The sequence below is a fragment of the Parasteatoda tepidariorum genome, chromosome 7 (assembly GCF_982258835.1).
Source record: "Parasteatoda tepidariorum strain Cologne lab strain chromosome 7, Ptep-v5.0, whole genome shotgun sequence".
Classification (NCBI taxonomy): Eukaryota; Metazoa; Arthropoda; class Arachnida; order Araneae; family Theridiidae; genus Parasteatoda; species Parasteatoda tepidariorum.
In genome coordinates this window covers 60940316-60957665 of record NC_141761.1, presented here as the reverse complement: position 1 = coordinate 60957665, position 17350 = coordinate 60940316, and the positions used below count along the sequence as shown (strand labels likewise).

The 17350-nt window shown below is 30.3% G+C and overlaps 2 protein-coding genes across 2 annotated transcripts in view; one reads left to right on the top strand and one right to left on the bottom strand.

The window, feature by feature from the left end:
- The window catches only part of LOC107437431 (uncharacterized), a 455576-nt gene that overhangs the window by 160388 nt on the left and 277838 nt on the right, over positions 1 to 17350 (top strand). The window lies entirely within an intron of this gene.
- Positions 2508 to 4956, bottom strand: LOC147807173 (uncharacterized). The gene is made up of 2 exons (XM_087167896.1): positions 4572 to 4956; positions 2508 to 4479 (listed from the first exon to the last, which is right to left on the bottom strand). Exons 1-2 carry the CDS (start codon positions 4605 to 4607, stop codon positions 3574 to 3576), a joined length of 942 nt encoding a protein of 313 aa, XP_087024022.1. The 5' UTR covers positions 4608 to 4956; the 3' UTR covers positions 2508 to 3573.

Genomic DNA, 17350 nt, shown 5'->3' with positions numbered 1-17350 from the left:
TTTAGTTCTAATCGTAAGTTGCTGTGTTTGATTAGATTTAAATGCTCTCCAGAACATAAATCGGGGGAGAGATCAAATCCGAACAAAGTATTTCCTTTCACGTATTCTTCTCTCGAAATAAATATTCCTTTATCTTGGCCCATTCGTTCCGTACCCACAAATAGAGTTTGATAGGCACGAATGTATTGATTTTTTGCAAAATCTAGTTCCAATGGATTATGAGGTACAGGTTGTCCATCTACATACACTCCAATAAAATTTAAATCAAAGTGTTTAAAATCATAGGGAGATTTCGAAAATGTTCCATGAAAAGCTTCATTATCTACACAACCAATAATAACTTTTTTCGGCATAGGACCTGAAAATACGTTATCTTGGATAAAAGACATACTTCCCTTAGGAATCGAATACACTTTGCATTGCACTCGATTAATGGGGTATTTTGCACTTGTTTTCTCGAGTGCTTTAGCATGACCAAGTAACACTCCTGGATTCACACGAACTTTTCGGATAAACAAAGACACATGATCTAATACTACTTTAAATCCTTCAGATCCTTGTGAACAAAATTCTGGCTTACTTCGTATCAATTTTATTTTCACATCCACCAAATTGAGTAACAGACGCTCTTGGTGAAATAAATCGGAATGTATACATCCAATCATATCCACTGTAGCACTTTCTTTGATAAAAGCAGTTCTTTTCTTTAAGCCATCATCAGAATCTTTGTAAAATAATTCAGCTGTTAATTGAGAAGTTTTGCTATCGTATCCATGGTTGAGGAGAGTTTCTATGTAGGCTCGATAAGGATAAGTATTACTTGAATTGGATACAATACGATCATTCAATGAAATATCAACTTGAGAAAATAACGAATGAAGAAATAAATTCACAGGTCCAATAGTATCATCTTTAGTGATGAGAGTATTATCACTTTTTACAATTTTCGCTTTCACATACAATTGAGTTTGGCTGAGATCTATGTAATCTTCAGCACTTCCTGAAACGTGAAACTCTACAGGTGCATTATCAAACACATTAGAAAGAGGATGAAACTGTATCCACTGACCATCTTGAATAACAGTTTGAGTACTAGGTAAGTTAAACAACTCCAATTCAGATTTCACACATTCGGGAGAATCTTTCAATAAAAATGCCATTATGGATCAAAAATATCACGTCCACTCACTTTGCGAGCTTTTGATGAAATGATTCTTTTCTGCTTCTTACGCTTCCTTTTATACTGTCCTTTTCCCACCATCGATTGTACTTTATCAATAGCTTTTCGAGCTAAATTTTTTCCACTCTCCTTCGCTCTTGTTTTTACAGCTTCTTCCAAATTTTCGCCAGATAATACATCAGATGCAACACGGGTTCCAGTTTTTAAAACTTCTTTTCCAATAGTTTTACCACCTTTTACTAAAAAGGGTAGTGCTGCTCTAAATAATCGACGAAATATACCGCCAAGTCCATAGCCTTTTTGGAAATTAATACCTTTATAATAGGACAAACCCGAGCCAATTTGACTCGCATAATGTTCTTCGAATTTTTTAGTACAACAAACGTACGGTACACTCATCTTGACGTCTTCTCTTCAAATGAATGTTTCAAAAACGCATCGTACTATTTATAGTATTTGCTTCATGCGGAAATGTAAAACTATGATCACTTTACCACTTTCAAAAGGTACGAAATTACCTGAATTCAATCTAAGCTCCATTTGAATAGTTTGAAAGGAGTGCCTCATCAAAGGTAAGTATTGAGGTCTATCATAATACTGACTGATTGTTTCACCGTCATGTCCTTTTATTCGAACCATCCGCAGTAGAGGAGCTTGTGTATCTCCGACAATTTGGGGTGAAATAAGATCTGTGTACACATAGAAAACTGAAAAATTAGACCACGCGTCAGCCACAAATTCGCTTTTCTGGTTACCCGTAATCACTGCATCGCGTCGAAATCCTAACAATTCACCTAGCTTTTCTAAATAAAGACTGCAACCTTGAACGACGTTAATTTTTACTCGTTTCGTAGCTTTATTGTAACTTATTGTAAACCGGCTAGGATTTTTAGGTAAAGCAAGTTGTATAGCTGATACAATATCGAACATTGATTCATAACACCCCACATCAATTGTTTGCTTTACAGTCGATACGATATTACCATTACTTATCTTGTATTGAAAATAATTGTTACTTTCATTTACGTTCAGCCAAGAATGGGGATAGATGATTTCAGATAGGCCTACTTCCCATTCACCGTTTAGATTAACTGGTATCGGTAACTGCGTCTTAAAATGAGAGATTTTGTTGTTAGGAAAAAACTGCATGGAGCTATCAGAAGGTAACGTCACGTAGAAAGACATTTTCGAGAATGAGCCTTCAGAGGTTAAGTTTCACTATTTATACTTTTTGAATATCACTCACCCAGGCATTAAACTTTTCAGGATAGCCTAAAAATTTCACGAAATATTCTGTGCTTCCTCCCTTCTTTCTCTTTTTGATCACTTTTTCTACCGGATAGAAGCCAGAGTCTACTACCTTTTGCAATTCTTCTTTATAAAAAGTACCTTTGATCTCTTCACCTTGTAAGTCTTTTAATCTATAAACAACAGGAATTCGAGGAATAATTTCATGAATAGTGAATATTTCCCGACTCCAGTTGTGTTCGTATCCTTTTTCAAAATGACCTTTCAGTCTGCTGTCTCCTACTTTAAAAACAGGTGGATTGCGTTTTAATGTCTTCAAATCTCCATACAAATTTTCCAAGACCTCACTGGTATTGCTTTTATTAACGGAAGCTGGTTCCATTTTAATACTGCTATGTCGAGTGTGATTGTAACTCCATATTAATTGATCAATCACATCGATGTAATTTTTAGTATTGAATTCTGTGAAATATTTCCACATTTTTGTTTTCAATGTTCTATTAAATCTTTCCACAATACTTGATTTCGTAGAATTATTTGTTGTAAAAAATTTAATCTGCATGCTTTTCAAATAATGTTGAACTGTTTTATTTTTGAACTCTGTTCCATCATCCGATTGAAGTAATTCAGGCTTTCGTTCCTTAAAAATAGATTCTAAGGCTACTTTTACATTTTTTCCCGTTTTATCTTTTAGCGGTATGGCCCAAGCATACTTTGCGAAAACGTCAATGCACGTTAATAAGTATTTATACCCTTTATTGAATTTAGAAAGAGATTGCATGTCGACTAAATCGACTTGAAATTGCCTGTTCATATCACTCATCAAAACACGATTCCGTTGAAATTTGCGTCTAACAGGTTTATGCAGTGTATAAGAATCTTTAAAAGAGAGCCACTTCTTAACGGTATTTGCATTCTCTTTTCCTTTGAGCGCACCATGTATTGCATCCGCACCCCCAAAACTAGCTGGATGTTTGGGATCTTTATAAAAGGATTCCATGTTAACAGTATGAAATGCAAAGTATAAATGAAGAATATTATTAGGGTTGGTTCCATTTATAGTGAAAAATAGTGAATGAATATTTATTTAATCTGGAAAATAATAACATATTGTTATATAATTTGGAAAATAATAACATATTTATTTAATCTGAACTAGTACAAAAATCATTTCTGGCTGTTTGAAGTATTTCAACAAGATCAATTGATTCTAGGAAATGAGCAGTTACAAAGTTTAATAAATTATTTTGTGTGACAGGATGAAGCGTTTTGTTTTTAACAGTATTATAAAATTTTTTAACAATTTCATTAGGTTTAAAGTTCATGGCAGCTTCAGAAAACATTGCTCGCGTGTTGGTTGAAAGTTCTAAATGACTTACTTCCATAGGATTCATTAAGTCTTTGTGTTGAGCGAGTAACATGTATATTTCAGTCCGTAAGAGGTGTCTTAAAGTTTCAACGATAGTTCCATCGTCTTCTGGTGCTGTCACTGGTACAGGGTGCTTTAAAATTTCTTCAAACATCTTTTTAAAGTCCAAATTACTGTATTTTAAATAATATAAATTGTCCATCAAAAATTCCCGAATTGAGAATATTTTTTCCCATTGCTCATCATTCAGGGTTATGCTAGTTGTGTAGGTGTTACCCTTTCTACAAGTAGAGACTTTTTTGAGCAGGATGGTTTCACCAAATTCAATGCATACAATATTTTGAAATTTATCTTTGTCTTGAATGCCAACACTTGTATTAGAATAGACAGTCACTGGATCGATGAGGTATGGTAAGTTGATGAAATATTCATAAAGGGGGTGGTCTTTTTTCTTTTCAGTTGACTTTTCTCTCAAAAATGAACTGTTCACCAAATGGATGAACTGGTAAGGCGTTAGAGTAATTCCTTCTTTCGATGGATAGTACTTTTCTCCATGTTTCTTATATCGTCTCACATTAACCAGAATTCGATCACGGTAAATAGTAGTGGAAATAAAGACATCTTCTACTAAAATAAACATATTGGAAGGAATACTGCTTTCGTGGAAAGATCCTTGATTGTTCTAAAAAAAAAATCAAAAACATTTATTAGATTATAAAATACTACAGAAATATATGCATATTATAAAAAAAAATAAAAATAAAAGATACTTACTTCGCTATGATCAGCTTTTCGCTTCATGTTAGCCATTCCTTCGTTACGAATATTTAAAAGGCACTAAGGCAGAAACCAAATTATAAATGACGATTTGGGTAAGAACATATACTTTTATACTATTTTCTCTCATTTCTGATTGGTTCTTGAAATTCATGCGCTCATTGGTTGAAAAAGTAGTGATGTCATTGAAATACTCCTTTCTGATTGGTTGATCACAGAGCCTCTAGCGGTAAATTTTGAAACTAAATAAAAATGCAGCGCCTCTTGCGGAGAAAAACATTGCTGAATAATGCAAGATTATTCTTGATTTATCTTGAATCTACCTGTTATAACATGCATGTATGACGAAGAGGCTTGTAAAGCAACAAAACAACTAATTAAAAACAAGAACTAAAAATAAAGATTAAAAACAATAATTGAAATAATTATATAAAAAATAATTTAAAAAGTAATTATTAAAAATTAAATTAAGAAATAATAATTAAAAATATTTCGTTACAAAATAAAGATTAAAAAAAATAAAAAACACCCTCAACTATAGTAGCTGTCACATTTGATGGATCCCCCCAACCCCCTTCAAGAGTACACCCGCGGGACCCCCGGACCCCTGGCGCAGAAGCCCTAAAACCCTACTACTGCTAGCTCTAAACCAATAAGAAAGTTTCATTTTTTAAATGCCTCCTCAGAATGATCTAATTTAAATTTTTCAACTAATCTTATGATCGGGGGCTAAAATTGTTTCCTTTATTCATTGTCCAATTTTCGGGACACTAACGCGATTGTTATAAGAGGGGCACAAGAGTTATAAGAGAGAGAGACACACACACACACTCTTCATTTCATCATTTTAGTTTGAATGAAGTAAGAGGTACAAAAAGATTAAGTATTTATTTTCCCCCATTCTAATAACTCAAAGAAGTTTAACTTTTTCCGTTGCAAATATAATGCACTTATCATTTTTCTTAACAATTTTGTTTTTTAATATTAAGATATTCATTAAAAACCTTATCAATATTTTTACATTTTGTAACACTTAAATGAATAGGTCCAAAGTCATATTAAATGTAAGTTACTCATACTTGATATAAACCTCGGGTTCGAATTTTTTCTCTTATATTTTTTTATTAAAAAGAGATATTAAAAAATAAAAAATATAGCCAGCTAAATATAATTTTATTGTAAAATAAAACTAGCATATAAAACCCAAATAAACAATCGGTCTTTTCGGTATTATTGCACTCAACCACGTTGTGACAACCAGCATTTTTATCCAAAATAGTTTTTTTTCCATTTATGAACAGTACAAAAATTGACTTTCAATGTGCATTTTTCTTAGCCAGACATTTTTTCCCGACATTATTATGAAATTTTTTAGGATTGTAGAAACAATTATCATGATTTTAAATGTATGGTAAAGTAAACTAAACATAGATTGCTTTCGGTAATATTGTAATGAAAAATATTGCTGACTTATGTTTATTTCAAAGATAGTTTTTATTTTCTTTTATCTATTAAATCAATCAAATGATAAAAATATTTAAATAAAAATGATCACTCAACTATTAAGCAAGTTTTTTACAAAGGATTCAAAATAGTACAGGATAGTCTAAACACTCACTCGATTATTTTCCTTTTTTAAAAAGAAAATAGGAAAAAAATTCAGACAGAGCTTAATTTTTTGTCTAGTTTATTTGAAATTTATTTTTAAATATAAAATTGCAAATTTTCTTTATTTTTGAAGCAACGAAATACAAGGTTTTCTCAAAATAATTCAGCTTAGATTATTATGGGAGAAAAGAAACCCAATATATACCATTCTTAGAACATTTAATCTGAAAAATAAGAACGAACATGGTTTGTATGTTCGTAAAATAAATAGTACATTTAATAGTCTCAAATAAACTATTAAAAGAAATTTTTTTTGTAAATATACTGCTTAAACTAGTAAATGTTTTTTTTCCTTTACATTTAAGTTTCCTTGTTCTTAATGAATTCCAAAAACAGTAATCGCTATAGAAGAATAAGAAAGTTTTCAGAACAAACCTTATGTAGCTGTTTTGAGTGAAAAAAAGCGTCTCGACAATAAACATCGATTATAATTTTCAAAAAAAAGTTAAACTACAAAAATTACGTCTAGCAAGGTAAAATAATTTTCTCTTTTTTTTTACGTAGAAAGTATATATTTAACATGAGAAAAAATAATTTTTGTCATATGTCACGGAAAGTGTTTCCTTATTTCTAGTAAAAATGATTAATTTCTTTTAAAAATAAAGTAATACATTAGAAAAAATTTATTTTTTAATTTTAATTATAATAAACAGAATGTCTATAGTATTTTTTGAAAAATACCTCTTAATGCAAAATTAAATTTCTACGCAAATGTTTCACTTTAATATTAGATAAAAAAAATAAAAAACACTGTTATATTGTGTATGTCGTTCATTAATTTTGATCTATTCCTCGAATACAATTTGTTGCAAATTTCAAAAGAATGAAATATTTTGCTAATTTTATTATTTTTCTAGTTAAACAGGAATCAAAAATATGCATACCTGCTATAAGCGCTGTGTTAAGTGCAACTGTTTACTATTTCAATTATTTATTTATTTTTCTACTTCACTTTTTTTCTTTTTTCTTTTTTTTCCTTTTTTTGAATTCCAAAGAATCCTTTCATTTATGTTTCGATTATTTTTTCAGTATTATAATTTTTTTTTTTACTTTTTAATGTTTAAAGTAATATACCGCTTCCATATTTTCTTAATGCAAAAATTACCAGCAATTTTTCTTCGTTAAATTAATTTAAGAAAACTAAAACATTCAATTCCATCCTAGTCTTCTAATAAATAAAGTATTTATCTCCAGTTAAGAAACGATATTTTTCAATTTTCATAATTTTTAAAATAGTAAAAAATAAATAATTAACTCAGAAACTTTAAAAAAAAATTTCCCTATTTCCAATTAGGTAGAGCAACTTTTGAACAGAGAGAAAAACAAAGTAAAATGCTAACAAAGCAGTTGGCCCATTTCTTAAAGAGGGCAAGATAAAATCAAAACTTTCCTCCTTCATTTATTGCCTATCATTACTGTGAAATCAAATTTCATAAAAATCAACGTTTAAAAATCATAAATAGTACTTTTTTTATTAAAACCTATGCCGAGTTTGGTGTCACATTTGTTTTCATCCTTCATCCACTGCTCACATTACAGTAAAATGTACCTTTCATACTGTTGGACAATCACAACCAATTTTATTAAAACTTATACGCGTTTCGGTGTCACATTTGTATCTATCCTTCATCACCTGTCTATCATTACTGAAAAATTGAATTTCATTAAAAACATCGTTTAAAAATCATAAATAGCAATATTTTTATTAATACCCATGCCAAGTTTGGTGTCACATTTGTTTTCATCCTTCATTCACTGCTCACATTACAGTAAAATGTGCCCATCATACTGTTGGACAATGGTTAAAAATCACAACCAATTTTATTAAAACTTATACGCGTTTCTGTGTCACATTTGTATCTATCCTTCATCCCCTGTCTATCATTACTGCAAAATTAAATTTCATTAAAAACATCGTTTAAAAATTACAAATAGTAATACTTATATTAAAATCTATGCGGGTTTCAATGTCACATTTGTAAACCTTTATTAGTGTAAAATTTCTTGCCATTGGGACAAACTAAGTGATCGCTGAAATATCGTCTCAACATCAAAGCTTAATCAAAAATTCTAGAACTCCTGGACTCATTTATATCAGACACTGTTGGAGATAAGAACGCCCGGTAGCTGAGTGGTAGCACTTCGCGCTCCCGTGCCACAGGTCCTAGGTTCGATCCTCGGGCCGGGCAAGGTTGACTCAGCCTTTCATCCCTTTTAAGTGGGTTCTTCCCTCTTCCATTTATCTCTCTCGTGAAAGTAATGCCTTGTGATAACGTAATCCGTATAGGTTTTATTAAAATTTTTGTAATTTGTGAGTTTTTAGCGTTATTTTTAATCATATTTAACATCGCTGCACTGAGAGTTAAAACTCTTAGTTCAATTCTTCTACCATGATTTTATTTTATTTTATACCTGGAGTTGAGCAGCCGAGTCAATTCTGAGTTTACGACTATCAATGTTTAACTCCATAACCATGTGAGAACCCAACCCATAAGACTAGTGAACTCCTGGATCCATCATTGGGACAAACTAGCTTTCGTGAAGGGCTATTTGCGGACTATTTGCGTATTGAAGGACTAACCCTCATTTGCGTTACGTGGAGAGGCAAACCAAGAGCCCCCCCCCCCCAGGTTGGAAGCAGAATTCGGGAGCCTAGCAGTCGGGAGCATATCAACCAATCGCCGCTGAGTTATCTCATTGGGTAGCGAATGCTATATCCTCTGAGCCAAAAGTAGCTCCCTCTAGCATGATTCCAAAAAAACCTTTTTACCATGATTCATACTATTTTTTCACGGGACTAAATTTTTTAAAAGCCTATCGTATTAAAAAAAAAAGTTATAATTTTTATTAATGTCTTTCAGTCAATTTACTTCGATCAGGTTTTAAAAACTTTTCAAGTTTTACGTCATACCAGAACTGTAGATGCTACGTTTTCTTTCTAAGTTAAAATGCTTTTAAAACACTACAATTGTTTGATTTTTTTTAATTTCATTGGATTTGTTTTATAAACACAAAGTTTATGTACACTGATTATGCCTTTTAGTTTTTCTTTCTCATCCACTCACTAAATTTATTAGTTATTTTTCTAGAAAATTTGAAAAGTCTTCTTGGAAGTCGTAAGGCCAATTTCTAAATTTCCTTTTTCTTTCTTTTTTCTTTTTGATAAGTCTCTAACATATTTCTTTATTTTTAAAAGCAAAACTTATTTTTCTTAGCTATGAAGATAATGCTCCAGTGTTACATCGAAAATTATATGCTATTTTAGAAAAAATTTAATGTAATGTATTAGTGAATTTTTTTATTGACATTTATTTTTTATTACTAATTATTAATTTAAAAGTCATTTCAATATGATACAGAAGTATCGTTGTCAGTGAAAAGCAAAGAATAACCAATAATCAGTCCTAATTTCATTATTTCACTCTCGGCGACAATGCCGCAAATATATATGTATTGTTCTGAAAAGATCGTCTGCTTTTTGAGAATTTTAAAAACAATTTTTTTATTATTTCATTTATTGGTGCTAATTGCATTTTCTCTTTGTTTTGTTTCTCTATCATATTTTTAATGTCTTTTACGTATTAAACGTTTATTTTCGAAGTCTAATAATTCGATGAATAACTCAATATTCAAAACTGCGATTTGTGTTCAATAAACTTATATTCATTAAATTTTACTTTCATCTATTATTCCATAACAACACAAACTTTCATGTTCTAAAATTTTAATCAGCGTTTTGGTAAACATGAAAGCACAATAACAAATAAATATCTTTTGAAACATTTGCTATACAAAAAAATAGTTGAACAGCCAACTTTTTTCTTACCAAATATGAACCAATAAATATATGTGAATCCTAAATAAATTACTCCAGGAACTGTGAAACTGTGGAAGTTTTGAAGAAGATTCTTAGAATTAGGAAACTTTTTTAAATCATTTTATAAATATTTAATGAAAAAATTGGAAAACATTTTAGCAAGAAAAATTTTTTTATTATTTTTTTCTTTATTTCTTTACTGCCCAAGAATCTTTTAATAAATTACGTGGTTTGAAGCAAAGTCATAATTTTAAATTATTAGCTATTTTTACAGTCAACTGTCTAAAAAAAGCCGGTAGAAAAGCAATGTTTTTCTTTCCCCACGGGCAAATAATACACACTTCACGAATTTTCTGAAAAACTGTTTACGGTAAGAAAGTTTGCTCGAATTCCTTTTGCTTTTTAGACTTTCCGTTAACGTTTAAACTTAGAAAAAATACTCTTCACCTAGTCAACTTTTTCGCTAAATTAATTTTTAAGTAATTGTAGAAACATTACTTCATTTTTAGCAGATTAACAATAAATATCTAACACGGAAATTATGTTTCACTTTTTAGTCATGAATAATAAATATCTCTAATGAAATGATGAGTATTAGCATGTTTAATTTATTTGGTTATCTTATTTTCACTTACTTGCATCAAGTTTTAACAACAACAAAAAAGGGATTTTTGTATACCTGTCTCAAATAAGCATTTGATTTATAAAATAATTCAGTAAGCTAGCCTAAATTTCCCTGTATTTTAGTGTAATATTGACAATGAAATAAATGAATGTCTTACTCATTTATGCAGCGCTACAGCCCACTATAAGCCTTGACCTGCTGAACAATACTATTTCTGACTTACAACTTTATGGTTTTCACCTTCAAGGTTGTTAATTCGCGTAAACGTAATTAAATCACAACTTCTGTATATCTTGAAAGAACACCATCTACCTTTATTTACTAACGACTACAACACAAAAGCGTTGCCATGCAGAGACAACAAAGTTATTTTATTTAATCTTATACCGGCGTTCAACTAAGGTGATGAGATTTTTCATAGTATCGTCGAGCCATCACTTTTTCAGTCTTTTTGTCGATTTCCATTAGAAAAGAATAAAGCGTCTCATACAGGTGTTTCTTGATTTTCAAGCTACCAAATAACCCATTGAATTACTCCATTTTTTTTTTGCTCAAATATCAAACTAAACAATTCAAAAAGATAAATTTATTATAATGCAATTTCTTTAATTCTTTTATATTAAAAAACAACAATAAAATGATTCTACAAGATCTTATTATTTACTTAACGGAATTGAAACTTCGAATATTAAAGGTAACGAAACTTTTATTCTCACTCGTTGTGCTGCTCTTTCTGAAATTTCCTATGATATTCTGAGCAGTTAGTTTTGTCCGAATATGTACTGACCGAATATACACCGAAGAGCCATTACATTATGACCACCCTGCTAATAACATGCAGGACCACCTTTAGCCCTCAAAACTGCTAGCACCCGCCGTGGTCAAGACATGACTTGAAAGTCACTGGAATGTTCCTCGAATCAATCCATGACGATTTGACCCTTATGACGTGGTGCATTATCCTGTTGGTAAACACCATCCCCCACAGGAAAAACTGTTACCATGAATGGGTGAACCTGGTCTGCAACTATGTTCAAGTAGCTTACAGACGTCAGGGATTGTTCTATGAGGATTATGGGTCCTAATGTGTCCCATGAAAACATTGTTCCTGGGCGAGAAACCATGAAAATCTGGGCGAGCCCATTGTTATAGATGGAGGGTGGTCGTAATGTAATGGCTCTTCGGTGTATATTGATATACTGAGAATATATAGTGACTGTTTTAAAATGAGTGATTGTGTTAGCGCCGGTGCTGGTGTTTACTGTGAACTTTTCTGCCTGTATACTCCCATCGGCATTTATAGATCAGCTTTCGATGCCAAGATTTTGGTCATTTACCAGGCCCTGTCACAACTTCGGACGCGTTTAGACTCCTTCTCAAAAGTTGTAATATTATCTGAGTCTAAGGCTGAACTTCAAGCAATTAATGCTCCCAGTCACTGTCGAACTTTAACCATCGATAATTGCTCAAATCTCCTTAAATGGTTTGTCAGTAATAACAAGATAGTGGCTCTCCAGTGGATTCCGACCCACTGTGGAATCCAGGGAAACGAAGTGACCGATCTCCTGTCAAAAAAAGGGGCCTCTGTCCTACAGAGATCAACTCCAGACTTCCTTTCTATAATATCAAAAGTCTCATAAAGAACATCTTCAGGGCCTCTTTTCACGAGGAACTCAAAAATCGTAATTCCAATAAACTATGGCTTAAACAGTTTCTCAATGTCCCTCAGTGGTCCAGGATGAAATCTGCCACCATGTATCGTCTGATAACTGGCCACGATTGCCTGAAAAAACATCTATGTCGCATCAAAGTGGTTCATGATCCCTTTTGTAAATTGTGTGACCTCCACGAGATAATGGACTTGTCTCACCTATCTAAATACCCTGCTCTCTCTCGGAAATCTATCTGGAAACGCTACTGGATTGCTCGCTCTTATTTATTGTTATCTTTTTGATGTTCAATTGTCCTTTAATTTGCCATTGGAAATAAAATAAAAAGTTTTGGCCGTAAAAAAATCAGTCCCTTACAAACTCATTAGAATAACAATGTAACATTTTTTGTAGATACAAATTAGATTTGAAATAAACTCTTTCAATTATTAAACGCCATTGATTTAAAAATCGTAATTCCGTTTGATCATGTTTCCGCTTTCATGCGAGTATTACTTAAATTTCAAGTTACCAAATAACCCACTGAATTACTTCTTTTTTTTACTCGAATATCAAACCAAACTATACAATTGATAAATTTACTCTAATGTATTGTTTTTTAATTCTTTTGTATTCAAAAATAGCAATAAAATTATTCTATAAGATCTTAATAATTACTTAACGAAATCGAAACTTCTAATTGCAAAGGAAACAAAACTTTCCTTCTCACTCGTTATGCTGATCTGGCTAAAATTACCCATGATAATCTACCATGAAAAATTACCAAATAACCTATTGAATTACTTCCTTTTGTTCAACTTTCAAACCAAACAATTCAAAATATAAATTTAATACAATGTAATTTTTTTTCTTTATGTTCAGGAAAATAATAAGAATAAAAAAAAATTTTGTTGACGCAAATTAGATTTGAAATTAACACTTTCAATTACCAACGGCCATTGATTTAAAATTCGTATTTCCGTATGAACATGCTTCCGTTTTCATGTAAGTATTGCTTGATTTTCAAGTTATCAAATAACCCATTGGATTACTTCTTTTTGTTCTAAATTTCGAACCAAACAATTCAATATATAAATATACTACAATGCAATTTTTTTTTTATTCAAGAAAGATAAAAATAAGAGAATGTTACAGAGTTATAACAAATTATATATAAGTGCTATTTTTTTTATCAAAATATTAAAAAAGTTCGACAGAAACTTCCAAAATAATCAAAAGAGAAAAAAAGCTTGATCTGTGCTAGGAGTTGAGAATAACATTAAAGATGGTGTAAAACTGAATCAATGAAATGAAACATAAAATGTCCAAAACTTAATAGCTTTTGCAAATGTTCCTCCTTGTTGTCTTTTCAAACTACGACATCTGATATTCCTTATCTATAAATTTCTCTTTCGTTGAAGAGAAAGACATCTCATTTTGTATCACACTGCTTTATGTTGTTGCCACCTTTGCTATCAAAATTCTTTCACCTGTCTTTATTTGCCTTTAAGGAAAGAAATTTTGTTTGAGAACTAGATTATATTAAGTCTGGAGAGTCTTATCAATTCCGATTATTTGTAACCATTGAACATTGTTCGCATTTGAAAAACAGAATCTTATAAAAGTCCTAAGCTTTACGACATGATAAAATTCTTATTTGTTGTTCAGTAAATCTGATTGTTTGTAACAAAAATATGTAATCTTTATAATGCGAAGTTTTATTATTCCACATTGTTGCTTTTGTAATTACGGTCGAGTTGTAAATTTATTTTCAATAATTTCATTTCCAGAATTACGTATTTTATGTATTCTCTTTTTATTTCATCAATTAGTGTGTTCGATTAAGAATTTTTACTTTTACTCATTTGCTTCGTTTGTAGAATATATCGAATGCAGTTTAAAACTTTTGAAAGTAAACTATGAAACTACTATGTAAATTACCTAAAGATCTCAATAAACAATTAATCAGCAATTGACGTGGTTTGTATACAAACTTAGTATTGTTTCGTGGTAGTACATTCGTAAAATGTCAAGTTTATATCCATGACTTTTTCTCTGCTGAACATTCGGCTGAATAGCACTGTAACGCATATTTCAATTTTCATGTATTTTCCATGTGGGGCAACATCATCCACGAAGTAAAAAAAACCCTATTCATTCTTAGAAAGTAAATATATATATTTTTTTTTACTTATAAGAACATTCCATTTTGGAAAAAAAATATTTTAAATTTAATCCAAACTATTCTCATTTTCTAACCATTATAATTAAATTGATTTTCATTTACTGAATTGTTGTTGTTGTTGTTAATTTACGTCGCACTAGAGCTGCACAATGGGCTATTGGCGACGGTCTGGGAAACATCCCGGAGGATGATCCGAAGACATGCCATCACAATTTTGTTTCATTTACTGAAATACGGGTATGTGTACATTTTCCACTCACCAATGTAGAATTAAGCTTAAGATTACTTTGGTACTCCTTTACTGCAATGTTGTGTAAGTTTCTGTCAAATGTTACATTTAGTTAAAACACATTACAATGTTACATTTAGTTAGTTCTGATATTATGGTATTCATCAACTATAATATCGTAAAATTGATATGGGGCATTTTGTAATATTCAGTAGCAGCAACCTACATATATACCTGAAACATATCGTATGGTTTACTATAGCATGCTTTGATTTATAAATCAAAGCATGTTATAGTATTCATTAACTCCAATATCGGGAAAATTTCTTACAAATCAATATCGTGTTATTTTGAAGGCTGGGTTGATTACGGAATTCAGATTGATTAAGGAATTAATTTTCGTAAATATAGTGTAGTTATCTTCCAAGTTCTAACAGAATATTGTATCAACGGAAATTAACATTTGGAAACTTGCTCGATCGTAAAGTATCTAAGCATATTTATACGAGATTTTGCATGAAACAGTTGAAATAAGAGTAAATTTCTGTCTACATCAAAATCAATTTTATTGAATAACTAATTTGTTATTTTCATGATAGTTAATATTGCCAGAATTTCTCGCTTAATAACAATATTGTGGATATCTTGATTTGAAAGATTATTCTGCTTTGCTAAGTTACTTTTTTAATTTTGAAATATTTACTTGGAAAATTAAAAAATATGCTAGTTAAATCACATTGCAAGATAATTTTTTTAAAAAATAACTGTTTTGTAGCGACATGAACCTCGTTGACCACACAGTAGGTTGATTGAAATAAGTAACATCTCATCCTCCCAAAAGAGTGATTTGTCAGACCGAACTTATGAACTGCTAACTTCTTAGATTTCTTAAAATGGCAATCAGCTCGTTTCTTTTTTTCAGAAATATAGCTCTTTCGGATACTGTGTATGCCGCGATAAAGATTTCATGGAATTAGTGTATTTGGTTATGTTTCTAGAATTTAGTTTAACTTAAAATGTTTACATTTGTTAAATATATTAGTTCATCTCTGTTACCGTCTGGTTCCTTTTCAAACCTTCTGAAGCTATATTTTTGTGTCAAGTGCAGAGGTGGAGTGTTGGTGGAAAAATTGGAAGGCATTCTATTATTTAACAATTCGATTATTTACAATAGTCACGAGTGGATAATGTACTAGCTTTCATCTCCTACCACAGTTTTAAGGGTTGTGAGCTTAACATTGTTATTGTTCTTATTTTCTTAAAGATGCGTTTAAAAAAATTATTTATTCAAAGAATTTTAGAAAAAAAAATTAACAAAAAAATATTAAAACTTCTAACATAACGATAAACTAAAGTTACTCTAAAAGTTACCAAGTAAGACTAAAGTTACCAAGTTATAATAAGTTTTAAGTAATTAAATTAATGCATGAATGAAATAAAAAATTTCCTAACAGAAAACAATAAAAAAAATGAAAAATAGCATATAAAATATGAACAATATAAAATGAAAAAACACATTGACTAATAATTAGTTGTTTCTGCCTATTTGTAATTCGAAACCAAAAAATATCAATTTTTTCATAAAAAGGGTTTATCTTTGAGTTATCGAATTAACGAAGAAGAATTTCGTTTTCAAAATCAGATATCATGTACTTATCGGAGATAGTTACTTTAAAGAGAAAGTTAGCATCTTGTAAACTCTAAAGCATACTATAGTATGAAATAAAAATAAATTATTAATAATGAACTATAATAATAATATCATAATAACAAGTTTAAGCTCGAAAAGTTAAATATTCTTCTGATAAAAAAACTGAAAAATATGTTGTTAAATTGCAAGAAATTGCATGTTTTAATCAAAATTTCATCTGCAATATTTAAGCGATTGCTTATTGCATAATACTGTACTAATTAGTCTTCAAACAAAAACAAATTCTTCCAACTGAATAATTTTAAAAAAATAGCAATATGTATCACAGTTAAAATCTAAATTTTAAACTTTGTGATTTACATTGTCAGCTTTTTATTTTGAATAAAATAATCCTTCCTTTTTTTGAATGATCCTTCAAATCAGGGGAAAACATTTGATTATTAAACAATTTCAACGTTATTCTTTTTCAATCAAATTGAAATACGTTAAAAATGACAAGAATCAAATTGAAATACGTTATTTAAATTTGATTCTTTTTTTCTTTTTTGTTCTAATACATTGTTTGTATTAACCGTTGTCCAGGGTATAATTTCAAATAATAAGATCAAGATAATAATGTTTTATTCATTAAGATATTTCATAAAATTATAAAAATTAATAAGAACTTCATTTTATTAGTATTTAAATGAAATCATGTATTTCAACATTTAGTTCGTTAGTGTCAATTGCCATAATTTCTTACTAAGTTTCGACAAGAAAACCGAGCTAAATAAATCTTAAGTGCCTATTTCTGTACATAACCACGTGTAAGGATAATTTTTGAAAATTGATTCAGTGAAAGCTTGTATATTTTTGAACGAATCCTTAATATTAATTTTTGACACGTTTAATTTTTCTTTAGGTAAACAAAATAGTTACACATGTTACTGTCTCTTAAGTATATACATTTGTT